Genomic DNA, 16751 nt, shown 5'->3' with positions numbered 1-16751 from the left:
CCCCTCCCGCGCCCGCGGGCCCCCACCTGCCCTCGGCCCCGCCCTCCCCCCCAGCTGCGCCCAATGGGTTCATTCATTCCTTCTGGAGCGCTCTACAAATATTTACTGAGTGCCCCCGGGGTGCCCAGCGCCCGGCCCGGCGCCACGGGGGTGCGGAGGAAAGAATCCAGGCTGGCCCTCCCCTCCGCACTGGCAGTCTGAGCGGGACCGTGGGATTCAGACCGCGGTGGAAGCAGCTGGGGGAGTGTGGATGGTGCGCTGGTCTGTGAAGGCTCCCCAGAGGGATCTGCCAGCCCCTTAGATGCTCTGTCCCATGAACTCCACTCTGACCCCTCAGGTGTCTCTCCAACTGGTCACGTTTGTCTTTGCTCTTGCCATTCCCTCTGCCTAGAATTCCCTCCTACCCTGATTCCTCCCCCACTACCTTCATCAGTAGTTAGCTGGCCCTCCTCCAGGTGCCACTCAGGTGCCACTTCCTCCCCGAGACCAGCACAGATAGCTAAGGTCACTGCCCTGCTCATTCCCACACACTTGTTTTATTTTCTTTAACTCCTCCCACCATCTGGAATGACTGAGTTATTCATGCTTTCTTTATTGTCTTGCCTCCCTGACTGGAAATGAATCACTCTGGGGGCCCAGGCTGGTGCTTTTCTTGGTGGCCCTGTACCCACAGTACCTTGAACTTAGGGCCCGGCAGCCACTGTGGCTGCACATTCGTTAAATGAATAAGTGAAATTGTGTGAGCTGGAGGACTCCTCCCGCTTTGGGCTCTGTTTGCTTCTAGCCATACCTCAGCCTGAGACCAGGTACCCGGCCCACCACTGTCCAGCCTTCCCCTCAGCCCCTGCCTGGCATCCAGTTTGCATCAAGTTCACCTCTGAGGGTCTGTGCCTGGATCTCACTGGTCTACCTCGCCCCCCCGCCCCCCCCACTATTTGTTCATCCCACAAACACTACAGTGAGCCACCCACTGAGAGGCAGGTTCCCACGGGAACAGGCTCCCCAGACAACTCAGAACCTGCCATGGGACTTTAAGTGAATTGATGCTCTTCAGAGCCTTGGTTTCTTGATCAATAAATATGGGATCAAAATACAGACAGTCCTCCAGTTACGTTGGACTCGTTGTATGTCGTTTCGTGGTTACGTTGCCATCTCCCATTTATTTATTTAAAAAAAAGTTCTGTCATTTCGATGTGTGTACATATGTGCTTTTTTATTATTTATTTACCACAAGTAAAGGTCAGGAATTATCTTTCTTTTAATATTTTTAATGTTTCACTTCATTACTGCTGTTCATGTACTCTATGTGAGTGACATAGGTGCTTATATAGGTGGGTTCCGACTTACGGGAAAATCGCGTTAGGTTGCGCCGTAGGAACGGATCTCCGACGAAACAGGAGGACCTACTGTATGTAACTCTTTGCCCAGAGTGGCAGTGAGAAATGTGGGGCAAAGTTCAGCTTGCCTCCTTCCCTCCTGGGGCTGCCCCAGAGGCAAACCTACAAACCAGTGGTGTCCATGTGAGGGGCTAGATGTCAGCTCAGGGCATTTGGGATGAAGGGTGAAGGGCTGAATTTGGGGATGGGGTTTCCTTTGGGAGGGTGTCCGGCTAAGCCTCACCTTGGGCAGCAGAAAGCTCCAAGAGCTAGTACGAAGGAACCTGGTCTTGTCTCTTTTCTGGAGCAGAGGTGCTTCTGCCAGGAATCCCTTTGGGACTTTTGGAAAAGATGGCAGCCTGCCGGCCCACATGGGTGGACATAGGAGAGGCCAGAGCCAGGCAAAGAGAAGAGTAGGCAAGGCTGCAGGTCCTAGCCATTCATATCCCACAGGCAAGCCCTGCTGCACAGGCCCACCCAGGCTGAGATAGAAGGAACCCTGAATCCAACGCCCAGGGCTGAGCTTCTGCCCACCTGTCAGTCAAAGCACTCTGAAAGGCACCCTCCACCTGCCCTTCATCCATCACTCTTTCCCTCAGCACAGTTTGTTGAGCACTTCCTGGGTGTCAGGAAGGGTGGGCTTCATGAGTTTGCAACCCATGTAGTTGCCCAGGCCCCCACAATCAGAAGGGCTCCACACTGGGCTTAATGCTCTGCTGTTGCCATGTTACAATTCTTTATAACCTATGAACAAAGCCCCCCCCACCCCGCCCCCTTTTCATTTTGTACTGGACCCTGGAAGTCATGCGGACCATCCCAGTGCCAGGCACAGTGCTGGGTTGGAGAGTGCAGCAGTGAGTCCACACAGTGGCCTCCATCACGGAGCTGGCTTTCAGGCCAGGGGAGACAAAGCAAGAACCTAAGTACAGTTTCGGGTAGGACAGGAGGCTGTGCTTGTCCATGGATTCTCTCAGGGAAGGGGGCGGTGTGCTTAACTGCTGGAGCCCGGGGGAGTGGGGCACGCAGGAGGGTCAAGGGTAGGCAGTGTGGACGATGAGGCCTACTGAGGCAGGCGGAAGAGTGCCGGCTGGCGTGCGGTATTCATTGGAGAGTGTGCAACCCAGACCATTTCAGCCTGTGGTAAGTGACAGGATGAAATAAACAAGGTGACATGGTAGGAGGTGGGAACAGATCTCCTGGAAGAGTTGCCATTGACCCGAGTCCCAGGAAGATGAGAAAGAGAAAGCTTTCCCCGGGAAGGCATCCCAAGCAGAGTGACCAGCAGGTGCACAGGCCCTGCAGAGCAAGCAGCGGAAACCAGGCCACCGAGCCGCCGGTACCTCCCAGGGCTGGCCTTCCAGGGGCAAGGCTGACGCCACTGCCTGGCCACCTCCAATGCCAGCTGGGATGAAGGTGCTTGCTTCTTTCAAAGTCTAAAATGCTACGCTTCTGCAGCAGCCTTCTCTGCTTTTAATCCACTATCAAATCTTTTGGGGAGATTTTAACCAGCAAGTGAGGCTGGGGTGAGGGTGCCAGGTATTGTTACTACCAATTTGCATATGATAGCTGATTGGTCAGCATCTGTCCTGTTCCCCTTCAACCCTGTGAAGGCCCTGAAGGAAGGATTATAGTCTACCCCTCTGTGCATCTCACCCGAGCCCACATGAGCCTGGAACACAGAAGTGCTCCATAAGTACCTGCTGAATGAATAGTAATAAGCACAGCCAATACTTAAGAGCATGGTGGACTGAGGGCTGACTGTGCAGGTGCCAGACTAAGGCATCTCCCAGTCCCCTTGCCCCACCATCCTTCCTCTGAGAAGCCATCTTTTCTCACACAAGATGAAGAGACAACATGCTCTCCATACCTGAGATCTGGAAGAGATAAGATTTCCTCTGAACTCACACAGCCCCCCTATTTAGCCTTATCTTTCCTGTGACCCATGCTGGGGAAGGGGTGGGCTCTTTATTTTCCCTTCTTTCTCCCCGAAAGGAGTCCCCAAGAAATCACCAACCCCTCAGTGAATGCTTGCTGAATGAATGAATGAATGAATGCAAACGTGCAGGCAGGAAATATCTGGCTGGGATTCCATCAGATGCTGCTCTGAGAGCTGAGGCCATAGCAAAGGCTTCACAATTGTTTAGAGAAAGTCTTGGGTGGGAGACAGCAGCCTTCCCACCTGTTTCACACTCCAGCCATGCCACTTGCAATTGCGTGCCTCAGTTCCCCCATCTGTATAGGGGGGGGGGGGGGGTAATACTGCCTGTCTCCTAGGATTGGCGTGAGGATTCAGAACTTAATTCAATACACATAAAGGACTTTGTAAGGGCCTGGGGCACAGAGAAAGCACTTGATAAACGTTAGCCAGCATCAGTAAGAAAAGGAAAATACGTTAACAGGAAAGCCTCCTAAGTTTAAGAATAACAACAAATGTTTCATATGGTCTGCTTTTTGGCCAAGCAGAGAAAAGCACATTTATCCTGACTCTGGGAGATCCAGCTCGAGTGAGCGAGCAGGCAGAGCAGGCAAGTGGAATGAGAGGTGAAAGGAAAATCCTTACATTCCGTCCTCTCATTGTCCCCCAGCCGCTCCCCCACCCCCATGCCATCCAGGGCCCAGGAGCTCCCCGGGGCCTATCCCATTTCCCCCAGCAGCCAGTCTCCCACCCACCCACTCACCCCCAGTTGTGGTTCCCCAAGCACAGGCACCCAGTGCTGGACTCCTGGGCTGTAACCGGATCTGCCCCAGTCTGCTCCACACCTGGGGCCCGCTCCCCTGGATGAAAGATGGCCTGGAAATGTGAGGGGCGTTATTGTGTCTGCCCGCCCCGGGCGAGTGTCCGCACCCCTCTCTCGCTGGCCTCCCAGCACTGGGCAAGGAGTTTTCATTTCATACATCATCAGTCACATCTTGCCTAAGCGATTTTGACCAAGTCAGCATATGTCTCAAAGGCAATAAAAAGAAGAAAAGAATTCTGCTGACACACACATTCAGCAGGAGGCAAGGACCTCATCTTCATCAGCAGAACTCTTATACCATCTGCCCGAAGGAAGCTCAGCTGGCCTGGGGCTCCCCAGAGGCACCCGCACAGCCGAGGAACCCCGTGGGCTGCCCCTCTGTCCACCACCTGGCCAAGGCCTGCTGACCTGGGCCTCAGACCCCAGCAGGGAATAGGAAGCCAGCAGCCTCCTCACACACAGACTTTAAAACCCTTGTCTGCAAAGAGATCCACCCTGGAGAGGAAATGGTTTTAGCACACCTGTAATGAAATGGTGCTCTCCAGGCAAATCTTTCACTGTACTGCAGATGCAGGCTGCTTGCTTGCTCACTCTGGGGCTTTCTTTGCACATTTTTTTAAACCGAGGAGTAGGATACTAAACAGCTTCAATCAGTCTCAAGTACACGTGGCAGTAGCCACAGTTCCAAATGGAAAACACAGACACACACACACATGCACGCACGCACACACACACACACACACACACACACTCCAGAGCAAGCTGATGGCCAAGGCGGGATTTGCATGGCCCAGGCTGGGGAGAAGCTGCGGTTTTGTTTACTACTGTTCTTTCTTCCTTGACTGGAGGAAATCTGGTTTGATTTTGAGCATTACTACTCTTGGTTCAGCTTTGAAGGGAGCCCTTTCCTCCTTCCCAGACATGAATGAGGGTGGCTGACGAGTCCAAAGCATTTCCTGTCCACTAGGCACCTGCCAAGCCCCGTGCAACCTTAGCCCACATCACCCTCCAGCGTGCAGGAGCCTGTTCTGCTTTTTGCACCACAGAGAAGGAACCTGAGATTCGGAGAGTGACATGCTCAAAGCCACACAGCTCATCTCTGATGAAACCGTTATCCCAAGCCACATCCGTCCACACAGCCCAGGCTCTCAGCCATCTGGTGGTTTAGTAGCCTGGGAGAAGACCGTTTCCCATTTATTTGATCCTAAGGCAATACTTCTCCATCCTGACTATGCAGGTGAATTCCCGGGGAGCTGTCAAAATGCAGCTTTCCCCACAGCCGGTTGAGAGGGGTTTGCAATTCTGCACTTTGACCCAGGTCCAGAGGTGTGGATGCTGCTGGTCCAAGGACTGGCTGTGGAAGAGCAAGGCTCTACATTCCTGAAGTTACAACCAATTGATTGAGGCTCCAACTTACAGCTTAACTATCTGCCAGCTACTATTCCAAGTGATGGTCCTGTAAAATATTCATTATTATTATCCCCAGTTTACAGATGAGGAACTTGAAACTCACATACGTGAGGGAACCTGCTCATAGCCACACTGCTGGAGACTGAGTGGTGAAATCGGAATTCTAATGCAGACTGTCTAGTCCAAGGGCCTGAGTCTATAAACCCAGGTGCACACCAAAAGAGAGGGTTTGTCTTGGTCCTATCTGTATTTCCCAGGGCCAGCAGAGGAGTATTGATAAATGCCCAGAGTACCTCTGAGCTCCTCTTTAATTCCTTCTTTATGCACTTAAAGTGTCTACAGGCACTGGCCAGGTAACATACAGAGACACAGGACCCGAAACAGGAGGCCCAAGGAATAGCCTTCATATTAATTCCACTAATGGGGACCTTGAACACTGACACAATGACAGGTGGGAGGGACATGAGGCCCAGATAGGATATGGAAACGTAGGGACCGGGGTGTGGGGGTGGGGGGACCGGAAACCACCTTCCCATGGGTGCTGCCCTCCAGGAATTGGATGCCAATGTCACCAGACAGTTCTAATTTTCAAGAGAAGCTGGGAATCCGGGTTTGTGTGTGACAGCTTTCAATGTGTATTTGTTGGCAAATCACTCAGTTTGTTTTTTAACCATCAAACCAAAGAAAACCCATCTACCAGTCAGATTCTGTGAAACGGGTTTACCCCGGCCTTACAGAGGGCTCTGTTGGGTTTGGAGGATACTTCGGCCTTCCCTGACCAGAACCAAAGAAGCCCCGAGGTTGGTGCCCTTCACACATTTTCATTTAATTCACTATGAAAGGATCACTGAGTGACAGGTTGAAAAGACCAGCCTCCGCCCCCCAAAATTGGACCCTAATTCTTCTCTTGCTTCCCTCATGTGTTAATGCCCTTTAAAAAAATTATCCCTTGTTTTACTTTGGGTTTTATCTTTATTGTCTCCCCCTTAGGAAAACCTCATTAAATAGGTTAGTCCTAACTCATGTAAAAAAAAATTGGGGGAAGTAGAACAGATTTGAGCTCATCTTACATAGGATGGGAAGACCGATAAGAGTTAGGTTAGCATGAATGAACGCTCTCTGCTGTTGAGCACATTGCAGGGTATCTTGAATGGTCCAGCAGCCCTAATATGTCTCCCATTTTACAGATGAAGAGATGGAGGCACGGAGGTCAAAGAACTTGGCCAAGACAACAGAGCTAAGGGAGGAAATGCCAACCTTCAGAGCCTGGGCAACCTGATTCTGACTCCCTTGTTCCTTCCAGCCACACCTTTCCATAAAGCCTGCCCACAGCTTTTATTTCCAGAGCTCACATGATGACTGACCACTGAGTAAGGTTGCCAGAATTAGCAAATAAAAATACAGAACACCCAGTTAAATCCGAATTTCAGATAAACAATGACTAATTGTCCCCCACTTGGGACACACTTGTATTTAAAAATTAGTCATTGTTTATCTGAAATGTGAATTTAACTGGGCACCCTGTATTTTATACCTGGCAATCCTACACTAAAGGGCTCTTTGGGTGAAGCAAGAATCATCACTTTGGTCCTAGGTTCTGCCTTGTAGTTAAATGCCCACCTTATAGCCTTTGCACTTGCTCTTCCATCTGCCTGGAAGGCTCATCTGCCGATATCCACATGACTCCCTCCAAATCTTTGCTCAAATGTCATTTCACCATTGAAGCCTTCTCTAGCCACCCTACCGAAATCTCAATGTCCCCCACCCTCCCTTTCCTACCCTCCTGGCCATGTTACCTTTTTCTAACACGTACCACCACCTGAAATGTCACCTAGTTTCGTGTTTATTGTTCATTGTCTCGCTGCCCCACTGCAATGCAGGCATGGATCTTGATCTGCTTTGTTCACTACTGTAAATAGAGCCCAGAATAGTATCTAGTATGTAGTAGACACTCAACAAATACTTGCTGAGTGAACTCCCTGACAGACACCGTGGTTTCTGTCTGACTCAGAATCCGGAGCTGGGATTGTCACTGGCACCCTGTCATCGAGGTGCTGAGTGACGGCTCATCACATAGCCCCACCTCACTGGGGAGATCAGGTGGCATGACGGCCTTGACAGTTGGATACAGACTAGAATGGCCACTGTTCAAGTATTCAAGTGTGGTTTCCTTTTCTTCCTCAAGGACTCATGCCCCCAGACTACAAGTCCCAGGGACACAAACCCTAAAAGCCAGCCTTTCCCATTTTTATCTATTGCTTAGAATGTGTGCAAGCTTCGATGTCAAGTACTTTTTCTGTGAAGGAAAACACACTTGCAGACATGATATCAACATAGCTAATACTCGAGGTCTCCAGGCAGGCTGTCTTCATGACCCCATTTAATCCTCATAACTCATTTGAAGTCATTATCTTTATGCCCATTTTACAGATGAGGAAACTGAGGTTCAGAGAGATTAAGCAATTTTCCCAGGGTTACACTATGAGAAAGCAATGGAGTCAAATATGAACACAAACAGCCGGATGTCAGTCTCCAAGCCCATTTCCTCACCTGTAAAACAGGTATAACAGTGGCGCTGCCTTGCTGGGATGTCACGTAAAGTACTTCATGGGCTTGGGCAGGACAGGTGATAAACATGGGTGCCTGCCATAGGCAACCTAGTCCCCTCCTGAGACAGAGATGATTATACTAGAGAAGGTCACCTGAAGGCCACCATTTCAAGCTGGTGAGAGTGACAATGACATGGCTTAGAGCAAGATAACTAGCCAGATTTATCACAGTCATTCTCTTGGTATCTGAAGTAGAAGATTCTGAGAAAATAAGGCTCATTGTGAGAAAAATTGGAGTAAGGATGGGTCAAGAGGTAGAAAGTGCAGCCAGCATGGCCATGATAGATGATGAACAAGATGGTTATAAGGCAGCTCAGGGCCACAAAGTCCAGTGTCACAGACTGTGCTCTACAAACCCTTGCATCACCATGCCCACCCTAGCCTTTGAGATTGGTGGTCTTTGGAGTTGTGCAGTGCACACCCTGAGAAGCTGTACCTGGCAAGCCTGGGCTTTTATTTATTCCTTGATTCATTCACATATATTTACCTAGTTTCTACCATGTAGCAGTCTAGCACACCTTGAGGAAGCAGCGGTGGAAAGACATTCCAAATCCCTATGTTTTAGGTCAGCGGTTCTCAACCTGTGGGTCGAGACCCCTTTGGGGGTCGAACGACTCTTTCACAGGGGTCGCCTAAGACCATCGAAAAACATATATATAATTACATACTGTTTTTGTGATTAATCACTATGCTTTAATTATGTTCAATTTGTAACAATGAAAATACATCCTGCATATCAGATATTTACATTACGATTCATAACAGTAGCAAAATTACAGTTATGAAGTAGCAACGAAAATAATTTTATGGTTGGGGGTCACCACAACATGAGGAACTGTATTAAAGGGTCACGGCATTAGGAAGGTTGAGAACCACTGTTCTAGGTGGAGGAGACAAATGAGAAACAAGAATGAGTAACAAGTACCACAGAGGAAAAGAAAGCCAAGAGAGGCTGAGAGCAGCAGGTGGGGAGGCATCTCTGAAAAGATGACATCTGAGAAGCCAGGCATGTGACAAACACAGAAAGGTGTTCTTAGTGAAGGCATCCCAAGTGCAAAGGCCCTGAGGTGAGTCCCAAGGGCACCTAAGCTACTAGACCTTCTAACTCCAGCTTTTCCCGAGGCCTGATGGTTCCCAGATCCCCGGACGCAGACGTCTTTATGATACCACCCCATTTCTTGGGGAGGCTTGACGAGGTACCTAATTCTTACAGCCAATAGAACTCAGCCCAAACTTCCAACCTGGGCCCCTGTCCCTGAGCAGTCCAGACGATGGGTGTTGCTGGGTGCTGGTCCATTTCTCCTGGTCTGAAGCTCAGCGTCCTCATCAGTCAGACCCTTCCCCAGCCACCTCTAAAGAGTCTGCTCCCAGTAAACTATCTGCAGTTGCAAAACCAGGAAGCATAATGTTCCCAGACATCAAAGAGGTTGCAAAGATTGCGGTCGCCTCAGTCCCAGACCTCTTCCTGTAGCTGCTGTTCAGATAGCAAGTCCGAGGTTTTTTGCCTTAAGGCTCCAATGAAGGGTAGAAGCTACCAACGCCTCAAGCCGACCTTCTCCCCACCCCTCCTCCAATGCCATAATCTGTGGCTCCCCATGGCCCTCCACATCTTTGGCACTATGGTCCTGGTTTTGTTTTTGTGGGGTAATATTCTTGATTCTCAAATGCCTCGTGGGAATTTGCTGGGGGTCGGAGGTGGGAACCAGAAAAACAAAAGGATGATTTACAGGGGTTCAAAAGCCTCTTCATAACCAGAAAATCTAATTTGCAGACATTTGGTTCTTTCATTTCCATTTTTGAAGGAGAAGAAAAAAATCTACTGAGTGTGGCCACAATGTGGGTCCCCCTTCCCTGGAGGTTAGTTCAAGGCATCTGGGACTTTAGAAAGCCTTCTTGGCATCAAGCAGTAAACAGGCCAAGCAGATAAAACCAGCCTGTGTTTAAAAAGCGGGTCTGTCTCCGAGGCAGAATTTTTATAGATAAAACAACAGAACGTGACTCAGAGAAGTCATTTGTGAAACCGGCTCCATGTGGACACAGATCTGCCGCAGGAGCCGAGCCCTCCAGCAGACAGGAAGGGTTGGGGATCTGCGCTGTTCTCTATGTCTGGTGTCAAGCAGCCTCCTCGAAGCCCCGTTTTCTAGATGAGTTTGATGTTGCAAATATCACCTCCACGCCTCTGCTGATCCAACTCCTGGAACGCCCTTTCTCTTTCTCCCTGGTCATTAAAATGTTTGCATGGAAAAAGGACTTCCTGGTCAAGTAGGTTTAAGAAATGATGAGCTCAAGAAAGTTAAACAGGTTTCTTCCCGGCAGGACTTCTCAGTCTCTAATTAGAGTTAAGTCAGGGGCCTCTCCAGTGCTAGCGATACAAGCCCAAGTCAGCATGGGAGTCCTCAGGCGGGGTCCATCTGGGCAGTGCTGGGCCCCGGGGCTCACAGGGTGACCTCTTCTCCACGGTTTTGGTGCTCTCTGTCTCCATCTTTCAATTTGGCATCTGTGTGAATGTTGGCTTCATTATTTCCTATCACAGACAGGCTTCTTCTGCAGGACAAGGGGACTCGGTGGCTGACTGCTCCAGACGTACAGTGTCAGGGGGTGACCCTGAGGAAGAAGGTGAACTTCTTCCTTCCACTCACTCCTGAGAGAGGACATCCAGCTCTTGGCTCACTTCTTGGACCAGGGATGGAACACCTGAGACTCATGTTGTGGGGCAGGAGCAGTAGCTCCAAAACAGGGGATTGCTGTCAACAGAAAAAGGTGGGGGGAGGGAATACAGAGTGGGCACACCAGCAGATGCCAGCACCAAGTCTGATCAGGCATCCAGCTGAGCTGGGGCTCTGCAGCCAGATGCCCTGAGAGCCAGCACTTATCACTCCACCCTCCAAACTCCACCCTTGCTGGGCTGTTGGCAGATCCTCAGCACTGGATGCCACGTGCCCATTGGTTTGGGAGGTCCCAGAGAGAATGCTCTGTGCCACTGTTCTATGCCCTCTGTGTCGGGACTCTGCACAGTCAGTGCTCAATAAATCCCTGGTTGACAGGAGTTCGCAGAGCCCCACACGTCTTCCTGCACGTCTCCTCTCACAGCCTAACTGTGTCACTTCAGTGCCGTTCCTGGTCTCCTCTCCAGCTCCTCACTAAAGGCTGCCTGCCGATGGTCAGCACATCTGCCTTATTCACTCACAACAGCACCTGGCACGGAGTAGGAGGTGAGTCAGGAAATGATGTCATTTGCCAAAGGGTTTTGCTTGTGTCTTGGTTTGCTTTTCCCTGTCTTTGTTCCTACCCTTCATTCTAAACTCCTGTCTTCAAGAGGAAGGGTTCCTCCTGCTAGGTCCATCCTGTCTTCATGCCACAGGTATTTACTGAGCACAGCCACATGCCAGGCAGGCACTGTTCTGACAGTGATGGGCATAGGAGCAAACAACATGAGCTTATGGAGCTTCCGTACTAACAGGGCTGTCAGGGGTTCAGAGAGACAAGGTGCTACTTCAGCCACTGTGATCAGGTAAGGCCCCTGGAGGCAGTGGGGAGGGGCTGCTCACGTCACTGGAGAAAGCATTCTAGGTCATGGGAACAGAAAGTGCGAAGGCCCGAGGCAGGACCTGCTTGGTGTTTGAGGAGCAGCCTGAGGTCCCTGTGTTGGGAGCAATAGAGAAGAGACGGAAAGTTAGGATCTTAGCTCAGAGATCCGATCAGCACCCATGTCACGGAGGGCTTTGAATGCCATTGTGGCAGAGACTCTATGATTCCCCTAAGATTCCCACCTCCTGACTTCACACCCATGTCATCCCTCCCCCTTAAGCATGGGAGAGACCTGTGACTTACTTCCAACCAATAGAATATGACGAAGGTGGCACAAAATTAACCATCACAGGGGGTGAGAAGGCTCCACCCCAAGCCTCTCCAAGGGTGTGGTGGCTGAATTTCAGGTCCCGGTACCAGGGCATGGGGATAAATAAGAGGTTATCTATGTCTTTCGGGGAAGAAGAGACAGCCACAATTATGACAGTGTGAAAAAATACTATGGCAGAAAAGTATTAAGATGTTGCTCTTTTCACTTCTTTGCCCAGCCTCCTAATTGCTGGGAAAATAGGCACTAAAACTGATTCCATGCCAAAACATGTCACCTTGACACGCTACCCATCATCCAAGATGCCCAAGAAGGTCGGAGATTTCACTTCTGACATTTCTTACACTAAGTAATAATCACTTATTAGGTACTCAGTAGGTGCCCAGCCCTGGACTCAGTATTTAAATTGGTAGGATAGAGTTTGGCTGTAATGTAACAGAAACTTGCCTATAATAGCTTGACCAAAGCGGGGGCGGGGGGGGGGCGCAGGATGTATACAGGTAGGAAGTCCATGGCTAATGCAGCTTCTCAGAAAAGAATGCAAGCACCTTCCTCCTCTTAAGCTCCCTGCTCTGCTGTCCTTAGCCCGCAGTCTGCTTCCTCGCGGTTGCAGTGTGACTGCTCCAGCTCCAGGCATCACTGCTTCTTTTAGGCAGGATGAAGGAAGGAAGAGGAAACACAAGGTGAAACAACAGCCTTTCCTAGCTAATGTCAACACATCTCATCAGTCACCTTAGGCACCCTTAGCTGAAGGGAGGCTAATCAGTGGGAATTTTTAACTGGAACAATGTTGATTCTGATACGAAGGAAGGAGGGGAGAATGGATCACCACCAGCAGCATCTGCCTCAGCATATCTATCACAGGCTTAATTCAATTCATCTTGCCGACATCCTTGTGAGGCACAGAGAGTTAGTATCCACTAGATCAGGGCTCAGCAACTTATGGCCACAGGCCACATTTGGTCATCTAATTAATTAATAAGGTTTACTTGGACACAGCAATAGCCACTTGTTCCCAGGTTACCTATGGCTGCTCTCATTCAGCAATGGCAGAGTCAAATGGCTATGACAGAGATCATAGAGTCTGCAGAGTCAAAAATATTTACAATCTGACTCTTCACAGCAAATGTTTCACCAACTCCTGCATTACATCTGTGCCACTCGTGTGTACAGGGTGGACCAGCAGCAGCAGCAGCAGCAGCAGCACCAGCGGCAGAATCTCAGGCCACCAGGCATGCTGAGCAGAACCTGTCACTGACCCACCAGGTGAGCATGCACAACCCACAGAACCTTCTTGAGTTTCCATTTTCTCACCTAGAAAATGGCCAGAATCCTTTCTCTGCTATCTCCCTCATGTTGCCAGGAAGAATCAAGGAGATAATCCGTGGAAAGTGCCATATAATTCCTTAAGAAATGGTAGCTAATCTCTAGTGTTGGTCTCCATGTCAGCCTCATGATCTACATTTCCCAGGTGGCACTTAGGAATTCCTCTGGGGATAAAGAAGACAGGCTCCTGGCGTCCCCTGTTTGCTGGGTACCAGGAGAGGAAAACTGGTGACATCAATCTGGGACTAAATTCTCTCTGGGGCTTTTATTTGCTGTAACGCAGTAAGGCTTCTAATTGTTCCCATAGAGCTTTCTGGCTAGTTCTTGGGTGTTTGCATGTGAGGGTCCTCCTTGAGCCTCAGCAGGCACATCTCCCCCCAACCTGTTCCTTTGACTGCTTTTGTTTAGATCTACTCAGGAGTCTGAATGAAAATGGTCCTGAACTGCATTAGGCCCCACACAACAACAGCCCACAGCCCCATGGGCGCGCCATTCTGGAAATCCGGCCGAGGAAGCCAGAGGTCAAACAAATGAGCTTCTGAACCTAGCCATCCCTAGAAATTTCATCTTTGCCAATACAGAAAAATAAAAATAAAAACTGGTTTTTAAAAAACATTTTTAAATGACTTCTTTTAGGTGGTCTATTCCAAAGAATCGATGGCACTGAACTCATTTGATGTCCCAGAAAGATTGCCACAACGTCCCTTCCTCCATGGCACACAAACAGCTCCGCTTTGGGGTGATTATCTCTGTTTCTGGAAGGTTCTAGAGGTTCACCACAAATGCCCCTGCCTGTTTGGAGCTTCTCAGCAGCAGAAAATCTCCAACCGCAAAGCTTCCAGGGCAGGCATTTAAAATCAACCCCAAGACACTCCCCTTTCACAGGCTTCTGCCTCCGTGTGCTTTTTCTTAGTCCAACTGCACACTGTTCCTTGCAGACGGGACCAGCACCCAGACCAGGAATTCTTCTAAGGGACTGTGTGTCCGCAAATACCATCACCTTGAGCTTGTGCGGGAAGAAGAGAGCTCCAGTTACCAGGGGCTTCGAAGGCTTTTAATAGGAAACATTTGTGCCAAAGAGAAGGGCCTCTCTCTGTGTTTTGCTTCAGCTGTAAATTATCTGCTCTAAGGATCCATCCAGAATCTCTGCGAGGGTGAGCTGCGCGGCCCGGGGCCCAGGTTTGCTGCTGGTGCAGATAGATTTTCAGCTGCTGCACCCAACCGGCAACCAGGGGGACAATAAGAACAGAACTTCTTTTGTTCGGATTAAACTGTTTTTAATGGTCCCTTCTAGGCCGGGCCTTAGTGGAAGTCTCAACAAGGCCACTCATTGAGACGTCCTTGAAAGAGCCAAGTGGAGCAGAGCACGGGGGAACCCTCGGGAGGGGCGGGCGGCCCTTTGCTCAGCCTTGGTGGTCCTGCCGCAAAGGAGAACGGGGCTATTTTATTTGTTGTCTGAGATAGAAAAGGGAGGTGTGGGCCAGAGCAGGACTGTCCCACAAATTTCCGTAATTAGCGCCTGCAAAGTGTTAGACACACACACACACACACACACACACACACACACTCACACACACACACGCATGCACGCATACAGAGTAACATCCAAAATCATCCTGAAGGGACAGGGGTTCCTAAAACCTGAAAACCCAGAAGCTGGTAAAGCAAATCCACTAAATGGAATGACGTGTGCTCCCCTGACCCGAGAACTTGGGCTGCATTAAGGGAGCCTCATTTCTGACCACTCTGCTTTTCATCTGGAAGTCTCGGGAGCCCCTTTGGTTCGTGCCAAATCTGGAAGGCAGAAGGGAGAAACGGACTGAAATGTACCAACAAGTCACAGGGCACAACGTGCTGCCTGCTCAACACCCGTTAAAAACCCGATGTCCACAGTGTGCATCCTCTGAGGGTCTCCCAGGTGGCACAGGTAGGACATTGTCAGGTAACAACAGGGATTAAGAGATAAGAAAACAAAAGCTGTAATGTTTCCCTTGGGGAAAGTTCCCCCCCACTTCTAACTGTACACATGCAAGTGAGATTTTTAAATGTGCTGATTTGTTCTTTTCTAAAGAACACATTTTGGTTCCCCCGTATTAGTGGAAGTCTACATCACGGGTTCTCAGCCAGGGACTCTCCTGCCACCCTGGGAACATGTGTCAATATCCGAGGACATTTTTAGTTGTCACAACTTGGGAGGGGGGTGCTACTCATATCTGGAGGGTAGAGGCCAAGGGTGCTGATCAACATCCTACAACTCACAGAACACAACAGAGAAGGATCCAACCCAAATGTCCGTAGTGCTGAGGTTGAGAAACCCGGTAGAGTTCCCACCCATCGCAGATTGGAAGCAACTGGATGCTCGTTCAGTTGGAGGTTAGTAAAGACGGAGTTGCTTTCTGACTGGTGGAGGGAGGCATAGTTTCTCTCTTCGTGATGCATTACAACAGCAAGAGGACTGCGGCTCTTTGAAGCAAGGGCTTTGGGTAGTCTTTATTTGGCACTAAATCATCTTAAATTGCATGGGAAATGGAATACAATTCAAGTTGTATTACTAATCAATCTTTCAGTGGAATAAATCATGTGGAATGATATTCCATTAAATCTGTAAGTAATTAAAGGTCATGCGGACTTCATGGGGAAAATTGTGGACTTTCATCACGTCTCTCTCGTGCGCACCTCCTCCCAAAAAACACACCTGCTTCTATCACAGGGGACTGTCTGGAGGCAGAGCGTGCTTATGATTTGACATATTGATTTATTAGTCATGCTTCTTTTCCTCCAAGAAGTAATGAGAAGGAGCTGATAGAGAACTCTGAACAGAGAAGAAGAGGGTGAAACTTGGGATCCAAGTCCCAAGGTTTGAGTCTTGGCTCTGCCAGCTGTGTGACCTTGAGTAACCTGACTCCCTTCTCTGAACCTTGGGTTGTCTCATTTGTAAAAGGGAAATAATTAGAGTTCCTTTCTCCTAGGATTCTTACCAAGACTGAAATGCAATCATGGATGTAAACTGCTCTCTCACTCACTGCCTGGACCTGGGAAGATGTTGGCTATCTTTATGGTCCAGCTCTGTCCCTCTGCAGGTTCTGCAAAGCCTGGAATAATACGGTCTCCCTGCCATGTGTTTTTGGAACACCCTCATGCTCTGCACCCATGTGATTATATTGGTTCTAATGACATTAGGAATTGGAGTTTGTCTCCCTCTTAAGAATGTAAGCTCCATGAGTATAGAGCAGGTCTGTCTCAGTGCCTGGCACAGGCACACTGTTAGCACTCAATAAATGTTTATGCAGTGAATGAATGGCAAAGAGAACATTTGATCAATGTCAAGAGCTGGGATTCCTAGTCCTTTCTCTACAACTTCCTAGCTGTGGACTTGGAGTAACAAAAGCAGCTCTTTCCCTTCTGCACACCTAATCTATCAGTAGGTCCCGCCACC

The 16751-nt window shown here is 49.5% G+C and overlaps 1 protein-coding gene across 1 annotated transcript in view; it reads right to left on the bottom strand.

Moving 5' to 3' along the window:
• Positions 1-3979, bottom strand: part of BMP7 (bone morphogenetic protein 7) — a 78680-nt gene extending 74701 nt beyond the window's left edge. Inside the window, exon 1 of the mRNA XM_005880692.2 lies at positions 3937-3979. Coding sequence (XP_005880754.1) covers positions 3937-3979 — 43 coding nt within the window. The remainder of the gene's footprint in view (positions 1-3936) is intronic.
• Between the last annotated feature and the right edge of the window lie 12772 nt (positions 3980-16751).

Source organism: Myotis brandtii, unplaced genomic scaffold, assembly GCF_000412655.1.
Source record: "Myotis brandtii unplaced genomic scaffold, ASM41265v1 scaffold647, whole genome shotgun sequence".
In the NCBI taxonomy this organism is placed as follows: domain Eukaryota; kingdom Metazoa; phylum Chordata; class Mammalia; order Chiroptera; family Vespertilionidae; genus Myotis; species Myotis brandtii.
The sequence above is the reverse complement of the archived record's forward strand: the minus strand, read 5'-3'. Positions and strand labels throughout refer to the sequence as shown.